The sequence below is a fragment of the Artibeus jamaicensis genome, unplaced genomic scaffold, assembly GCF_021234435.1.
Source record: "Artibeus jamaicensis isolate MK-2021 breed Jamaican fruit bat unplaced genomic scaffold, CSHL_Jam_final contig_233, whole genome shotgun sequence".
Lineage (NCBI taxonomy): Eukaryota > Metazoa > Chordata > Mammalia > Chiroptera > Phyllostomidae > Artibeus > Artibeus jamaicensis.
In genome coordinates this window covers 6,111,237-6,129,341 of record NW_026521486.1, presented here as the reverse complement: position 1 = coordinate 6,129,341, position 18,105 = coordinate 6,111,237, and the positions used below count along the sequence as shown (strand labels likewise).

Sequence of the window (18,105 nt, the reverse complement as noted above, 5' to 3'; positions counted from 1 at the left end):
AAGGAGACAACATGAATTAGAGCCTTGGCTGACCAATAGCTGATATTGAACCTGAGTGACAAATGACCCATGGTTGTTACAAGCCACTGACAATCAGTGTTGTTTGTGACCTCAGCCTAACTTGGCAAAAGCTGATTCATGCATTGACTCTAAGGGGAAGAGCAAGCTTTCTGGGGAGGCCGCATCTACTGTTAGCTAGAGATACCCATGGGTGCCCCTGCGAGTGTTCTGGCCACACGCTATTTCCCCTTTCTGGGTTTATAGTCCCCGAGGTGCTGGTTTTTCCTGAGTGAACACCCCCACTCGGGCCCCAGCCCGCCTCTGCAGCTGCATCTGCCGACTGCTTTTCTGTGTAGCCTCCATGTTCTCTCCCATCTCTGTTCTGTGCCTACCATCATAGCCGGCTTTGGGGAAAATCATTTCACCTTTCCAAAGCTCAGTTTCCCCATCTGTAAGAGGCAGGATAATGAGGTCCTCCAGGGTTATTTCAAGGATTAAATGAGTTAACATGGGGAAGTACCTATCCCCTCCCAGAGGTTTGCTGAATGAATGAACAAATGAATAAATAAACACTTGAAGTCTGGTGCCAAAGAACCATTGGCTTATCAAAAGGTCTCTTTTGACTTGAGTTATTACACGTCCGTCTCCTCCGGCTCTGGCACATCTGGAGAAGCTGATAAAGCAGGCATTTATGAACCTATAAAAATGAAGGCAGCGGTGACCCTGGAGAGGGGCGGCCCTCCCACGAGGGTCATTTTGCAGCGAGTGTCAGCCGGAGCCCTGAGCGGAGAAACACGAGGTCTGGCGAGGCTCTTCTCTTCTGAATGCTGCTCCTCGGGACGCAGGCTCCCAGGAGCAGGGCAATCGATTTCCGCACGGCAGACACAAAGCCCGAGCAGCGTGGGACCCACAGAGACACTGAGACAGTCAATTAACGCCAGGCACCGCGTTTGACCTGTGTCCTTTTCAAAGAAGGCAGCCCAGCAGCTGGCTCAGCGCCCCTCGGTGGATTCTGAAAACCCAGGCACTGAAAAATGCTTCTCCTTGTCAATGAATTGAATCACAAATCTGGCTCAGGAAGCACATATTTGTTGTAGAATTGGCTGCATAACAATGTCAGGTCAGCTGAAAATCCCGGGACTATGAGAGAGAACCTGGAGATGCAAGGAGGGAGCTAGTATTTACTGAGCATCTGCTGTGTGCAAGGCAGCACCTGGGCACGTTCTCACTGATTTCTCACCGTAAGCAGGCAAGGTCTATGCCATGGACTTGCCATGCAGGTGAAGAAGGAACAGGGGCTGAGGAGGGTGACAGAGCCTGGGCTCAGCACTGTCTGGTCCCCCAGGCTGAGTGTCCGCCATGGCCCTGCAGAGCCTCCGGGTGGTTGAAACGTAACGATACCAGGAGGGCTGGCCTCGGGCTACACTGCCTACTGTCGGGCTTGGGATTGAATTGAGCTGGTGGGTGTCTGGGGAAGGGCACCACTTTCATTGAAATGTTTGTTCGCATGTGAGCGGAGGAGTGGCTACCTGTGGGAGAAGGGGACCGTAATAGGCTGAACTGTGTCCTCTAGAAAATATATGTTGAGTTCTAACCCCCCAGGACCTCAGGATGTGACCTAATCCTGACGGAGGCACAGACGGAGGCACAGAGGGGAGGCATGTGGAGACACACAGAGCAAAGGCCACGAGGAGGCGGAAGATGGGAGGCATCTGCAGGCCGAGGACACCGGAGACTGCTGAAAACCGGAAGTCAGGACAGACTCTCCCTCACAGCCCCAGAAGGAACCAGCCCTGCCAACACCCGGACCCCAGACTTCTGGCCCCAAACCTGTGAGACGTGAAATTTCTGTTATTGCAAGCCTCCAAGTCCATGGTGCTTCTTCTGGCAGCTCTGGGCCACAAACGCAGGGACTATGGCGGTGGCGCCAGCTTCTCCTTTCCTGCTGGAGCATTCAGCTTGGTCGAGGCTGGGACAGGCTGTGGCCTCAGCAAAACCAGCTGGACCCCCCTCCGCTAGAGGAGGGCCTTGGTGCCCTCGGGGGTATTTCCAGTATTGCCATTGGCAGGCACCCCTGTCCTCTGACCCCAGGGAGCTGTGGGACGGACAACGTTCTCATCACATGGCCAGCTCTGCTGCCCCGCACGTCCCACGTCCAAGGGGCAGACTCCTCCTCACAGGCTGGAGAGTGCGGTGCCTGCCTGGCCCACGCTGACTGTGTGCTGAGCGAGTCGCGCACACAGAAGAGAGAAATCATGGAAAGGTGCCTGCTCGTGCCAGCCTTGCCCACCCCCAGGATTAGTTCAACATTCTTTACAATTTGGAGTTTAATGAATGAGTGAATGGCTTGTTAGTATTCAAGCCTCTCTGTTTTCTGTGCAGTAATGGTGGTGGGCTGAGAAGCCGGCATACACCGCTGACATTCCGATGCTAACTGACAGAGCAGTCGTGCTGACACCCGCAGCCCATCAGTCACTGGAACTCACCCGCTAATGACTGCCATTTAGGCAACCAGAGGAAATCAGAGTGATAATCGCCCATCCTCCCTGCAGCTCATCTCAAGAATGTGAGGTATCTGGTCTTTGTGTAACATTCTTCCCAATGACCTTGGCTTTTTACAGGAAGAAGTGGAGATGAATGAGCCACAGGAAAACACTAATTTCCATATATTAGAGATGATGAAACAGGTTAGTGGTTTAACCAAAGGTAATCTGTAAGACTGAGAGTATAACAGTTTTAAGGGCAGAGCTTCCACAGCGAGTTTTTGGCAGCTGATTAAGAACCCAGACACTTATTTCTCGGTGGTGCATTAGGTGAGGAGCTGGTAGGCAGGAGACCAGGCCCCCAGCCTCCCAAACCTGGGGGAGGCGTCCCAGCCCTGCTACTCAGGTGGTGTGACCTTGAGCCAGTGACTCAGCCTCTCGGAGGCCCCGGTCCCTCCTCCGCCCGACTCTCCAAAGAGCCATGACATGAAATAGAAACGCATTCAAGTGCTCCACAAACACTAGGAAGCAGAAGGCCGAGGAGACTTGAACGATTGCAAGGGGATCGCAATGTGAGCAGTAGAGATCTGAGATAAATAACCAGTGAGCGCAGTGAATGGGCGCTGCTTCCCCACTGCAGCTTCCAAAAATACTTTCAAAGAGCAAATCTACAGGCCTCGGGTGGAGCCTGTCAGCCAACCCTGACCAAGGGCCTTTGGACATTTTCTTCTTAGGCCATTGTCATTACTGTCCCTAATGGGGACTGTGGCTGGCTAAGGCTGTTAATGCGGCTGTCCCCTTCAACAGAGCAGTGACAATTCAGAGGCCATGCTCAGCGGTGTTTCTCAGCAAACAAGCGAGTAAGCTGGCAGACCTGCCCAGCCACCAAGGGGCCTGGGACAGCCGTGCTCAGCGAAGGAGGGCACTCACAGAAGGCCGTCTCCAGCCCTGTCCCCTCTGCAGGCTGGACAAGCCCATCCCTCCCCGCCGGGCCCAGAGGCTCCTGTTTACCTGGGGGCACACGCGTGGAGCCTGGCGGACAGGAGGGAGCTCCTGCATGTCCTGTAGGGGCTCCTTGCCTCAACAAGGTAGGAAGTTTTGGCTTCATGTTCCCCGCAGCCCCAGGGGAACACTGTGCCCTCTTTCAAATCCTGGCACAGTGTGGGGTGTGAGGGGGGCGGTGAGCCCGCCAGTCTCTGCCTGCAGGCCCCGCTGTGCTCTCGCTGGGGTGGGCAGCCATGCGTCCCTGCCCCCGTGACAGACCAGCCACCCGCCCCTACTCCTGCCTCTTTCAGCCTCAGATCAGCGCCTCAATTTTGCCTCCTCCCGCCCCTTTCCCAAAGGCTGTCAAACTGCCAGCTGCCGCTGTCTCCGGTGGGTCTCTATGGACCTGCCATCCGCCCCAGTGAGAGGGCTAGAGCATGGTGGGTTAGTTTCCCACCCGTTTGCTAGTTCTCTTTATCTTTGGAAAATGTGCTTTTCGAGCTTTGTGTTTATTCTCATACTTGGCTTAATCTAGTGTGTCACTGTTTCTGGCTCAGCCCTTCCACCGTTCTTAGCTTTCTGGGCTTGGAGAAATGCAGGTGGAACGGGCGGATTTGGGGGTCACAGCCACGAGCTCCTCTGGGGTTGGCGGCCACTCTCTGAGCCTCTCTTACTGGTGGGGGCGGCGGGGGGTGGGGGGATGCAGAAGTGAAGCAAGTGTCCCATCGTTTCCGAGGGAGATAATGAAGCAAACCGCTAAGAGACACCACTAAGTGCTCCCCACCACTTTTTTCAAAACATGAAGTATGACCATATTACTGTTATAGGTAACTGAATCCAAAACTAATTATTCCTGTTCGTTTCTGTCAGCCGTTTCTGGGTTGCTCTTTGTGGGTTCAAGTGCAGATTACATACTCCAGAGGCAGAGACCCATCACAGAAGTGAACTTCCCTGCTGGCGTGAACCCATGAACACAGTCCGCAGTGAAAATCGCGTGTGTGTGGCTCCATGGTATTTGCCAGGGTTAATTAGCTGGGGAAAGAGAACATGGGACAGTCTCTTCCTCTCCAAACCAGCCCTTAGTCTGTTCTAGCTCTGCCCCTGCCTCTGCCAACTTGGGTCTGGACGTGAAAGAAGGCAAGGAAGGGCTGGGGAGGGTGCGTGGAGGCAGAAGGCACTTCTCACACAGGGGGACCAGCGGAAGAAGACCCAGAAGGCCCGGGGAGGCAGCTTCGGCAGAGTGGTCCTAGGAGTGGGGGGAGGGCAGGGTGACCGGGGGGAGGGCAGGAGGCAAATGGAAAAGGCAAGTGTGGAAGGCAGGAGCGCCAGCTCCTCCCCAAGAAAGTGGACCAGCCTGTCTCCCCCGCCTTCCTTGTCACGGCCGATGGCATCGCCACCCAGTAGGCTACCCTCGCCTTGGATGGTGAGGCACTGGCACCGAGTGGTGATAAGCACAAGCTCTACACCAAGACAGGCTAGGTTTCAAGGTCTGGCTTTGACCTTTACTACTTACTACCTGTGTGACCCTGGACAAGTTCCTTAGCTTTCTGTAGCCCACGTGACAGTACTAGGACTGCCTGGTAGGGCTGCTGAGAGAACCGAACAGTGCTCAGAACGTGGTTAGCGTTCATGCTTCACCCGTTCCCATCTCCTACTGCACGTTTTTCATGAACCCCCAAGTTCTGGAGCTCCCACGTTTGCGCCTTGCCGTGGGTGCTCTGTGTTGAGGGGGATGTGGTGCCCGCTACAGGAGACGCGCTCTCAGGGGCAACACAGCCCAACACAGAGTGTGTTATTTTATAAAGGGATTTTACTGTTTGAATAGCTGCTGATGCCTGAGGCCATAACTCTGTGATAATTACCATGTCTTTGAGAACTTTCTGCACCATCAATGAGAAGACAGAATTCAAAATCACCACACAAAATCGTCTTGAAAACCGAGTTTCTTCGGAGCCAATTTACCCTTCTCTAAGCCTGCCTGCGGAGAAAGGGCAGCACACGCATTCTCCATAGTGATGACGTGCTTGGCCTTCTCAAATTACTTGGTGTTTCGCAGGAAGCAAAACCTCTCAGTTTCACATCTCAGCATCCGCTCCGTGAAAAACAAAGTGAAACCTAGCAGAACGGCCCCCGGTGCACGGAATGTGGACCCTGTCCACCGACTTGTTCCCACTAGTCCCTTTTTCTTTGAAACGAGAGCACACAAAAGGAGGGACCCTGGCACACCCAGGAACAAACCACTGTCACAACGACCTATTCAGTGGGGACATGCGTCACCACAGTGTCAAAAAACCCTCTTTAAAGTCTGTTTAAATCAGTTGTCGAATGGATTTTGGGAATCCTTTAACTCCCACACTTCCACGACGCTTTATTTGCAATAGGATCCTTGTCCTTGTCACTCCGTCTTTTTCTGTGACTCCCGCTGTGATGTTACTTTGCCCCCTCCGACTGTGTCGCTGCCTGGAGGGAGACTGAAGGGCTCAGATTTCTGGCCCACTGGTTTCGGACATCCTGCCCTCAAACTCACCTAGTTCTCTCTGGTGCCGACCTTTCCTACATGCTGTTCTCTCCACCTGGAAAATTCTCTCTCTGGTTGCTAACTCCTGCTTATCCTTCCAGATTCAGTTTGTACATCATTCCCTCCAGCAGGCATTCCCTGACTCTCAGATCGGAGCAGGCTGTCACTCTTTACCCTCCCGCACCATCCTGTGCTTCCCAAACCCAAAGGACTTCACGTGACACTCTGATTACCTGCTTATCTCTCTGCATGTCCGCTAAGCTGTAACTCGGAAACGGGACTGCGCCCATTCACCATCGTGTCCCCAAGTGTCTAGCAAACTGCCTGTTCATGATGGGTCCTGCTTAAATATGTAAAGAAGAAACATACGAGTGATTTGACAGTGAGGAAACTGTAAAATATTTTTATGACTGCCTTAGAAGATCTCAAGTTCTAAGTAAAGTGCTTAAGACAGTAACATCTAATGAAGTATTTTAAATCTGAGATAATTACGAAGTCAATCAGAATATACCCACTTTTAATTTGAGCCAAGTTTATTCTATTCGTTTAATGGAGTTGGCTAAATAGAAACTCAAATAAGTGCTGGCTAATTATGCTAATTAACAAATCTTGGAATTCATATGTCAGCTCAAAAGTACTTCCTTTGCCAGATCAAATCCTAAATAATCTTTCCCAGAACTGTTAGCCTTTAAACTCAAAAAACAAAAATTCTCCCCCAAAGATATTTTTATTGATTTTAGAAAGAGAAAAGAAGGGGGGATGTAGGGGGAAGAGAGAAGGAGAGAGGAGAAACAATGATCGCTTGCTTTTCGTAGGCACCCTGACTAGGGATCAAACCCGCAACCTTGGTGTACGGGATGACGTTTCAACCAACCGACCCACTAGGCCAGGGCCCTTTACATTTTTGGAAAACAGTTTGATTAACTCATCAAACTTCTCCAGAATTCAAGCTCTGGGAGGGCAGGAACTGTATCTGATTTTACTCACCACTATAGTCCCAGAACCTGGTGCAGAGTCTTAGAAATCATTGGCTCTGAGAAACCCTGAGACCTGATAGGTAACTGGTCGCAGAAGCCACTTGTCCCCAAGGGCATTTGTGGAGTTCAACAAATTCCAACCATCATTCTGGTAACCCTGAGAGGCAGTAGGAGCAGAAAGCACCTCGCACAGGTGGGAAGGCTACGAGGAGACACTTCTCACAACAGAGTCGAACCCAGTGGCTCCGCAGTGAGAATGAACCGAAAACAGTCTATCCCTTATGAGGAATTTAAGTCTGGGTGAGCCTGGGTATTCCACAAAACTCTAACAACGGTCTTCAAGAACCGGCACCATGGGCACTACCCCCTGCTCACTCCTCCGGTCCTCTCCCTCTCCCCTGCCTTCACTTCACACCGGCCCCGCCGACCGCCCCGGTGTCCCTCCAACACGCCGAAGACCCCCCGCTCTCCCGCCTTCACACGCACAGCTCCCTCTAGGTCTTGACCCAGTTTGCGTGGTGAAAAGCAGTGTCAGTTTGGGAGTGGCACCCAGGCATTAGAATATTTTTTTATATGCCCCATATCTTTTAAAAATGATCAGGGATCATTTTAGTCTTTCATAGATAATTGTTGAAATTGAGTGCTAGGTACATGCAGAGCCTTACACTGTTCTCTCAACTACATAAAGAACGAAATCAAAGCGTCTCCAGTGATTGTTATGTGCGAGACCGTTGTTAGGCACTGGCCTGTGATCCCCAGAGTCGATTGTTCTGCCCATGAATATAACAATAGAGACATTTCTGTTTGAAAGGCTGTCTTAATGAATTAAAAAGATACTGTAAGATGAAAATTTCAAACTTATTTTTAAAAATACGAGAGAAGAGAAATATGCATTTGAATCCTCTTTGTAATATACAAGTATATTAACAATAAAAATGCCATTCAGCGTTCTGTTTGTCTCAACTTAACTCCCAACCAACGTGGCGTCCACAGGAAGGGGAGGTCGGGGCCCACGGTTTACAGAACCAGAGGCCCCGCACGAGAACATGTGGAACGTGTACCCCAGACTCAATCTTCCTAATTCCAGGAAGAGGCTTGTTAACAATGGTGCTCCAAACAGGTCGAGATTAAAGGGCTTCTTATTGCCAAGTTACCCCAAAGCTCTCGGACTGCAGTCATCTTCCATTTGAGGTCTTACCACAACTTTCACTAACGCTTAATGTATTTTGATTTAAAGTACAGAGAGTGGAAGAATGAAATTCTCTTCAGTTTCAAGTAAACTGATATCTAAATCTGAAAATATTACCAAAGGTGATACCTTTTCTGTTTTAAAAATAAACCACCCAAATGAATTTATTGGTGTGAGTTGTCAAGAAACCCCACAAAGAAAAATTGAACTGTCACCCTATCTTGCCATAGCGATGAGAATCTGGAACAGGTTAACTGAGGGTTTTGGATGTGGAACCATGTGAGTTCCATCAGAAATGGCTATCTGGATGATTAGATTTGCTCTGAGCCCCCCTCAGAAGACGGGGGACCCTGCAAAGCTGCGCTGGTTTGCAGGCTGTTCCCACCCATGCTTACCAGGTGGCTACTGATGAGCCTGAGCTCTTGTATCACCAGACTCAGGTCTTCGTGCAGTGTGACTATGGCATTTCTGACCTCCCCGAGAAGAACGGGAACGGAATGGTTTGCTTCGGGCTCCCTGGGCCGGCCTTCGGTTGTGTGAACGCCAGGACAGGTGAAGCGGTCTACACTGTGGGTGGAAAACTCTACCCAATTACTGCTGGAAAGAGGACTTGGATTCTTTTTCACAGACTCAGAAGTATCTGGAAGAACATCCAGTGGACTGAAGTTGTCCATTTCTTCATCAAAAGACACAGGGCCCTGAGGAACAAAGGGGTGATGGACCCCGGCTGTCTTATCTCTCTCTGTGTTGGAGGCTGGAGAACCCTGTTGATGGGACAGAGTCCAGATGGATGGTACAGCCAAAATCGGGGGCAAGAGAGGAGCAGGCTTCTCTGGAGTGGCTGAGTCAGGAGACGACATGGATAATGTAGAGAAGGATGATGTCACCTCCGAGGTGGTTGAAACTAAAATGTATAAACGAGAGAGGAAGGTTATCTAATAGTCAAATGAGAGTAATAGCTAAAATAATTTTATAATGTGAAATTCTATCTGAAAGGTCTTGATATAAATACACGACTTAGAATTTTATATGCTAAATAATCATAAAAAAACTAAATAAAACCAAAGTGGGAAATAGAGAAAATCTAAAGATGTATTACATGTCAATAATACCATAGACATGAAATTATAATAAAACGATCAATATTCATCTTCACTCTCAGATCCTGACGTGTTTTTACACCCCACTTACCCGAGAGAACAGAAAATGAGGGTGTTACACCCTGTCCTCCGGTGGCATTTTAAGTTAGCACTTAAAATAGAAAGTCTGAGGAAACTGCAACTTAGATTCCATCTCCTTTTTTATTTCTGCAGAGATACGGCAGCAAAATGAACCACCAACTGCAACCACTAGAAGTTGGAAAACGAATTTTTTTCTCTCAATAGTCAAATACAGTCAAGACTGAAGTTCAATCCATTCGAGATCTAAGGTACTAGCACACACGTACATGTAATTTTTCCACAAGAAACAATCCATAAAATAAAAAGCATTCTAAACTCATTTTCTACAAAATCAAAGGTTTAATAACATTTTAGCTTCCTTTCCGGTGATGTCATATTAAGTCTCTTCTCTCACATTTCATTCTCAACCATCACTCCCAGACTGGGCTCGGAGGACCCGTGGCCCTGGAGGCGCGGCGGAGAGGGGCGTCCTTGTGAGAGTGGTGCTTCCGGGTCACGCTGGCCTGCGCCGGTCCACGTCGCCCCTCCCGTTGGTAGATTAACAGCAGCTATCGGTACGTTGATCGATTCAAGTATTTTTCCAAATCTTTTTGGACACAGAACTTTTCCTCTTCTCCTTGGACTATCTATTTACATTCATTTATCTATTAGGTGGAATAAATTGGCTAAACCCAGTTCTAAAGTGTGAATTTGCTGCTTAAATTTTTTTAAAGAACTTATTCCCTGTAGTCATAGAGCAGGGAAATTAATGTTTGGCACTCAGCACACGTGACTTAGCTTTCTGTGCTCTCTCATTTCCTTTACGTGTCCACGTCCCTGTAAGCTAGGCTGGACATCCTGTAAAAATTATGGCTGGGGTAGGCAGCTTCTGTTTTCTGCTTCAAAGCCCTCCAGTTCTCAGGAAAAATTCCAATTACAAGACTGTTTGGGGGCAAAATGAATGCTCTCAGCCGACACAGCAGCAGCAGGATATGAAAGGAAAGGAGAACATCATCAGCACAGTCAAGACACGACACGCACACGAGAATCTAGGTCAGGCTTCTGCAGGCTGTCCTGGGTTGGAAAGGGTGTGACGGTAACAGGCATGCCAATGACAAAAGCCTCTGCATGTCTGCGTCCAGAGTCACACTGCTACACTCTCAACTGTGTGGGTTGCGGCGTCTGGATCACAGAGTTCTGTCACCTGACATGTCCCTCCTGTGCTGGCTCTCCTGTTTTCTATACCCCATGTCTCTCTTGGTTTACTCTCATTTTGGAATAGCACATTCTCCGCTAGTTCACTGAGAAAGGCTGCAGGAAAAGTAAAAGGTTTGAGAACTTGCATGTTTGAAAGTGTCTGTATCCCGGCCACCCCGTCTTCAGGCGAATCTGCAGTGGGTGTTTCCAGAGCAGGTGAACTGCAGTGGTGGCCTGTGAAAGCCCAAGCTGCCTTTAGCTTCCTCATTTTGTCTCATAACCATGTCCACCAACGAGAACCCTAATTCGCCTACTGTACGCCTTAACAGGTACAAGAACAAGGAGAAAGGCAGTACGGAAAAGAGGTGTCAGCGAGGAGACGTTCATGTGGAGCTGAGTAGAGCAAAGAAGGATGACCAGATGCTAAAAAGGAGAAATGTTGGCTCATTTCCTGACGCTGCTGCTTTGCTACTGCAGGAGAACCACAGCAACCAGGCCGCTGTAAATGGGTCTGTTGAGGTCACTGTCAAGAGCACAAATAGCAACCATTTGGAAAGCAGCTCCAAGCTGCTCGAGCTAATAGGAAACTGCTTTCTCGGGAGCATCAGCTATACATGACGACAAGCCAGGCTGGTTTGGTTCCACGATGTGTCCTTCTAGGGCAGAACGGACTGTGGTCCCACTCATTCTGAACCGGTGTGGGCCTCACTAACAGGCCAAGGCCATAGTAGATGGAGCTGCTATTCCAGCATTCATTTCTCTGTTGGTATGTCCCCATGCTCACAGCCGAGAACAAGCCGGATGGGCTCTAGGAAACACTGCAGGGGATGGTTCCGTTTCCCAAAACACGGTTATCAAAGCCGGTGCAGGTGTTGGCTCTTCTTGTAGTTCCCAATATGCTGTCGTTAATGTGTGATAATTTAGGTAATCTCACCTGGACACTTTCAAACCTTTGTCACAACCAGATCCTGCACCATTGTGAGATGCAGTTGAGCAGATTCTTCCTACCTGAGTTCAACTCCTGTATCATGATGACCCAGGAGTCTCAGCAGACAGCTGCTGGGCCGCTTCCTACCTTACTGATTGATGGCGAGAATAAGCAGATTGAAATGGCTGTGAAAACAGAAGCCGTGTCCCCGACTTGTGAAGCTCGGAGGAGCTCCTGAATTGCCAATTGTGCCTCCTGTGCTAGGTGCCGCAGGAAGGAAGGAAACATCGTCCCTGGGACAGATGGACAGGCTCGGGCTGTGATAGATGTGGCAGCTCTTGCTGTCTTCCCCAGCCTGCTACGGAACTCCAAAAGTGATACTCAAAGAGAAGCTACACGGACAACGTCAAACATCACAGCTGGCTGCCAGGACCGGGAACAGCAAGTTGTGGATGATGGATTGGCCCCGCTCCGCACGGGTGTTCCAGGGCGGACTTCAAGGCACGGAAGGAAGAAGTGGGGAACAGTCGAACAGATTGTATACCTCATTCATTGTGGCGCAAGAGAACCATTGATAAAGCTCTTAACTGCGAAAAATACCAGAATTAATCTGTTAATTCTGGTGCCATTTCAAATACCTTTCAGGTGGAGAAACGTAGCACGATGATTAAAAAATGTGGGGGTATAGACAAAATGGAAGCTCTATAAAACCATGAAAATGAGCGTGTGTACAAAGCTTCATTAAACTTGAGTGAACAGTGTTTCTCTGTAAAGGAAGAAGAAGAGGAAGAGGAAGAGGAAGAGGAAGATCAAAATGTTGTGCCAGTAACTAGGTCTGACGGTTGGTTCTACTGTCCAAGTCCAGGATGCCACTCCCCTGACCTTTAACTTCGGGATTGTGCGGCTGAGGCAGAAAGCTCTTTGTTGTGTACTCTATTTGATGTAAGTTTGTCCTACTGTTTCTCTGCTAAGAATACTTTTTAAATGTGGTTTGTTACTGTAGCACCTTTTACAACTTGAAACTGTACTTGATTAGATCCAACCTGTACATACAGTATGAACATTCTCCTCTTAATGGGTGTCTTATTTCTATGTGGAATTTCATATCTGGTAGTGTCCGGTAAATAAAGACTGAATTCTACCCTTAAAAAAAAGTAAATATCTGTATCCTACTTTTTTTTTTCAGTGATTGCTATTTTAAATGTATTTTATTGACTATGCTATTACAGTTGTCCCATTTCCCTCCTTTATTCCCCTCCTCCCTGCACACCACCTCTCACCCACATTCCCCAACTTTAGTTCATGTCCATGGGTCATACACATAAGTTCTTTGGCTTCTCTATTTCCTATACTATTCTTAACCTCTCCCTGTCTATTTTGTATTTACTATTTATGATTCTATTCCCTGTACCTTTTCTCCCATCCTTACCCTACCCCCTCCCCTCCCACTGATAACCCTCCATGTGATCTCCATTTCTGTAATTTTGTTCCTGTTCTAGTTATTTGCTTAGTTTATTATTTTTTTTAGGTTCAGTTGTTGATAGTTGTGAGTTTGTTGTCATTTTACTGTTCATATTTTTGATCATCTTTTTTTTACATAAGTCCCTTTAACATTTCATATAATAAGGGCTTGGTGATGATGAACTCCTTTAACTTGACCTTATCTGGGAAGCACTTTATCTGCCCTTCCATTCTAAATGGTAGTTTTGCTGGATAGAGCAATCTTGGATGTAGGTCCTTGCCTTTCATGACTTTGAATACTTCTTTCCAGTCCCTTCTTGCCTGCAAGGTTTCTTTTGAGAAATCAGCTGATAGTCTTATGGGAACTCCTTTGTAGGTAATGTCTCCTTTTCTCTCACTGCTTTTAAGATTTTCTCTTTCTCTTTAATCTTGTCTAATATAATTATGATGTGTGTTGGTGTGTGCTTTCTTGGGTCAAAGTCTTTGGGAATCTCTGAGCTTCCTGGACTTTCTGGAAGTCTATTTCCCTCCCCAGATTGGGGAGGTTCTCCTTTGTTATGTTTTCAATTTCTTGTTCTTCCTGTTCTCCTGCTGGCACCCTTACAATTCAGATATTGGAATGTTTAAGGTTTTCCTGAAGGTTCCTGAGCCTCTCTTCATTTTTTAAAATTCTTGTTTCTTCATTCTGTTCTGGTTGAAAGTTTATTTCTTCCTTCTGGTCCAAATTGTTGATTTGAGTCTTGGTTTCTTTCCTGTCACTGTTGGTTCCCTGTACATTTTCCTTTATTTCACTTTTCATAGCCTTCACCTTTTCTTCTATTTTGTGACCATGCTCAACCAATTCTGTGAGCATCCTGATTACCAGTGTTTTTGAACTGTGCATCTCATAGGTTGGCTATCTCTTTGTCAGTTAGTTGTATTTTTTTCTGGGTTTTTGATCTGTTCTTTCATTTGGGCCATTTTTTGTGTCTTGGAGCACCTATTATGTAGTGAGGGCCAGAGCCTTAGGTCTTCACCAGGGCAGGACAACCCATGTGGCTGCACTGTGGCGCTGTATGTGGGGGAGGGGGTCTAAGAGGGAACAATGCCACTTGCTCAGCTCTCTGCCAGCTTTCAATTACTTCCTTTGCTACCCACAAACAACTTGGGCCCTTCTGGTGCTGATTCCCAGGTGGGTGCATTTGTACGTTCTAGGACCCTGGTGTTTCTCCAACAAACCTTCCTGTGAAACTGGGAGTTTCTCCTGCTGCTTTAACCCCCGCAGGTTTTTTCAGTCAGAGGTTTTGAGACTTTATTTCCCCAGGCTGGAACCCTGGGTTGTGCAGTCGGTCTCGCTCCCCAGTTGTTCATTCCTCTTGGTTTATCTGCATGCAAGCGTGGGACCGCCTGCTCTGCCAGCCCCCACCTTGCCATGAGTTCTCTCTGCCCGGCTGCCCCTCTCCGCTCCGCCTACTGGTATGGATAAATGTTTCTTTTTTAATTCCTTGGTTGTCAGACTTTCATACAGTTCGATTTTCTGGCAGTTCTGGTGTTTTTTGTTTTTAAATTTGTTGTTGTGCTTTTTCTGGTTGTGCAAGGAGGCACAGTGTATCTACCTATGCCTCCACCTTGGCCAGAAGTCTGTATCCTACTTGTAGGTTTAGTGATAGTTTAGGTAGATAAAGAATTCAAAGTTGGAAATCCTTTTCTTTCAGAAATTTGAAGACAAAATTCCACTGTCTTCTTGATTCCAATATTGCCCTTAGGAATTGGAGTTACTCTAATTCTTATTCATTGTATATAAAGTGTTTTGTCTCTAAAGTATGATAGAATTTCCTCTTGTCTCCAGCTTCTGAAGCTTCTCCATGTGTCCCTGAAGGCTACTGCTTTCATTCAAGAAGGTCACCTGAAAGTCAACTGACGTTTAATCAGGCGACTCATTTCCTTCAGCTTTAAAAAATTTTCCTTGAATGCTTTAATTATTTTCTTCTCTGTGTTTTCTCTGTTCTCTCCCTCTGAACCGCCTCTGTTCACATGTTGTATCTCCTAGACTAGTCCTCTAGTCTTCCTATTTTTCTCTCTCATTTTCCCCACCTTTGTCTTTGTGCTCTACTTCCTTAGAAATTTTGTCAAATTTAGCTATAATCTTCATATTGGGTTGTTAATTTCTGCTATTATATTTTTAATTGCCAAGAGCTTTTTTTTTGGTTCTCAGAAATGTGTTCTGTAACACTGTGTTTGTGTTTCTTAACTTGTGTCAGTGTTCCGTGTTAGAAGTTTTCCTCAGATTCTGGTGATCCTCATTCTCTGTTGACGAGTAGGGATGCAGGCTCACAAGGCTGATGGGAAGCCGGATCAGCCTTGAGTGTGGGACTTGCCAGTTTCGAGCTTCAGCGTACACTCATTCGAGTGGGTCATTTCTTGGGGAACTACTAATGTCGGTATCTTTAGTTCTTTTCTCCAGGGGGCTTAGGTTCTTGTGAAAATAGTTTTCCTGCCTCCTGCCTACAAATTAAGGATCTGGCTCCCAGAAGCTGAAGTCTAGCAGGGAAAGTGGCTGGATTTTTGGCATTCGGAGTTTGTTTGCTCATGCTCCCTTAATCCTGTAGCATTTGTTCTGGTACCCGTGTGCTCAGCTATACCTGAGATCTTTCATTTTAGACATCCCCATCTACCTTCTCCAGAAAACCCACCTTTAGACTTCTGCCAGAGGGTGTGGACCTAGGCAGGGGTTCGGGGCAGTAATTGTTCATCTGTTTGGCAAGAAGGAGAAAGCTAAAAATTTAACTGCATTTGGAATAGCTGTTTTTAATTCTCTTTATTTAGCACCAGCCTCTGAAAGCAACATGTGGAGTCGTTTTTATGGCCTTATTTTAAAATGAGGCAAAGAAATCTTGAAGCGGCTAAAACACTTTTCCAAGATCACAAAGCTGAAAGGGGGCAGGGGCGAGACTCAGATTCGTCTCTGATATCAGAGCGTGTGATCCAGGGGCGTCCTGAAACTCTTTTTTTTTTTTTTTTTGCTTATCAGTTTTTGTTAATGTTTGTGTATTTAGTGTGTGGCCCAAGACAATTCTTCTTCTGGTGTAGTCCAGAGATGCCAAAAGGTTGGACACCCCTGAACCATTATGGTACATGTCCATACCATTTCGCTACATTAGAATTACTTTTTCTTTATGATAGAATTATGTTAAATTCTGGGTATAAAATTTAGAAGGCAGGCAACCAGGAGGGTGAGGGGATAAGGGGACTTGACATCTTATCCACAGAAAAAAGTTGATAGATATGCAAATCTTTACCCAAAATGGGAGAGTGGGAGAAAGGGTGAGAGTCTGTATTTAATTATTAGAAGATAGTCACAAAATCTTAGCAATATTTATATTCCATTTCTCATATCGTGCTTGAGTTAGGACTGTGGTTAACAGGTGAAAGTTATAGAGGAAAACAGATTTTAGCCCAGTTTTTAAAATGAAGCTTCCTAATGGTTCTCTGCACATGAAGTGAGCTGCTCTCACTCACCGGAAATGGGGAGTTTCCGGTCACGCTGGGGCACAGGCACAGCCTGCGTGGCCCCTGGGGCAGAATTATGTTAAATTCTGGGTATAAAATTTAGAAGGCAGGCAACCAGGAGGGTGAGGGGATAAGGGGCCTGGTCTCAGGCCAGGTTCACGCATCAGGCGGACAAGACCACATGTCCTTGGTGAGACACTAAAATTCTAGGACCTAAAATGTAGCTCTTAAGTGACTAAAAAACCATTCTAGAAATAGTTCACTCCGGTCAGGAAGAAGGACTTTCATGAGAAACACTTAAGTAGCTCAGGAGGAAATAACGTTTGAGTCAAATATTAATACAGTGTTACCTCATGTATTTGAAGAAAACAGTTATGTCATGAATACACAATGTGGTTCAAGTACCCGGAATTTAAAAGTTGGTCCTTGAACCAGCAGCAGGAACAGCCTCAGCATCTGGGGATTAGAATAAAGGGCTCAGGCCTCTCGCAGCCCAGTGGAATCAGAAACAGAGGCCTGGGCCCAGAAAACTGACTTTTAACAAACCTCCAGGAGTCTCTGGGGTTGCTACCATTGGAGAATCGCTGCTTTCTACTGTACGTCCACCTTTCATTTCCTTTGTAGCATCAATGACTGACTAAATAGCTTATCACTGTTCACAGTTTTGCAGCTTTGATTCATAGGCTCCACGGTGCCTTTGCTCACGAAGAGCCACTTCGTCTCTAATTGCTGCGCACCAATTTACTTTGTTTCCAAACACCCCGCAGCTGTACCAGGCTCTTCAGGCTGCGCCCTGGGGTGCCTCCCCCTTCCCGCTCTGGTCCCCTTCTCGGCTCGCTCAGAATTATTAGGGTATCTTGTTAACACTCATCCCCTTCATGCGGTTTATCTGCCAAAGCTGAAACACAGCAATTACTGCAAATAAGCCGCAGTAAGCGGCTGTATGTTGAAATCTCATTTTATGATTCGTACACACCAATTAATGCTGCATGTGCCTGAAAATAGCACCAATAAGACTACCCCAAATGCTGTGTAATCTCTAGCCTTTTATAGTCAAGTAACCCTGAAACATCACTACATTACATTGTATCATATTACAACTTTAAATGTAAAAAGCATTAAGAACTATTGGGTGCAAATATTAAATGACAAACACATTTCTAGAAATGTTTTAGAACTTAGCTATGCATGTAATTTTTTCCTGTAAGCTGTAGGTCTTTGGTCATTTAAATACTTCAAACGGCTCATTGTCAACCACAGGGATTTCTTTTCATTCTCCATTTCTTTCAATCTTCCTAGCTGATTTATAATGACTGTCAAGTTAGCTAGACACAGAAATTAAAATATTCTGATTTTGTCCAGTGGTTAAAAAACATAATATTTCACACAAGCATTAATAGCAGAATTATTTATAATAGCCAAAAGGAGAAACAACTCAAATGTTCATCAACTGATGAAAGGATAAATAAAATATGTTTATCTATACGATGGAATATTATTTAGCTATAAAAAGGAATGAAGTACTGACATGTACTATAACATGGATGACCTTGAATACATTATGCAAAGTGAAAGACACAAAGGCCACATGTTACAGATTCCAACACATGAAATGTCCAGAATGGGCAAATCCACAGGGACAGAAAGTAGATCAGTGGCTGCAGGAGCGGGAGAGAGAGGAATTGGGGGGGTGGGGGTGCTGCTGAAGAAAACAGGGCT

General features: G+C 46.8%; 1 protein-coding gene and 1 pseudogene across 1 annotated transcript in view; one reads left to right on the top strand and one right to left on the bottom strand.

The window, feature by feature from the left end:
- Positions 1-7,457: 7,457 nt before the first annotated feature.
- The window catches only part of ENTHD1 (ENTH domain containing 1), a 183,672-nt gene continuing 173,024 nt past the window's right edge, over positions 7,458-18,105 (bottom strand). Inside the window, exon 11 of the mRNA XM_053662245.1 lies at positions 7,458-9,055. Within this exon, the coding sequence (XP_053518220.1) occupies positions 8,463-9,055 (593 nt within the window). The 3' untranslated portion in view covers positions 7,458-8,462. The remainder of the gene's footprint in view (positions 9,056-18,105) is intronic.
- On the top strand, positions 10,791-12,382 carry LOC119060195 (importin subunit alpha-1-like; annotated as a pseudogene).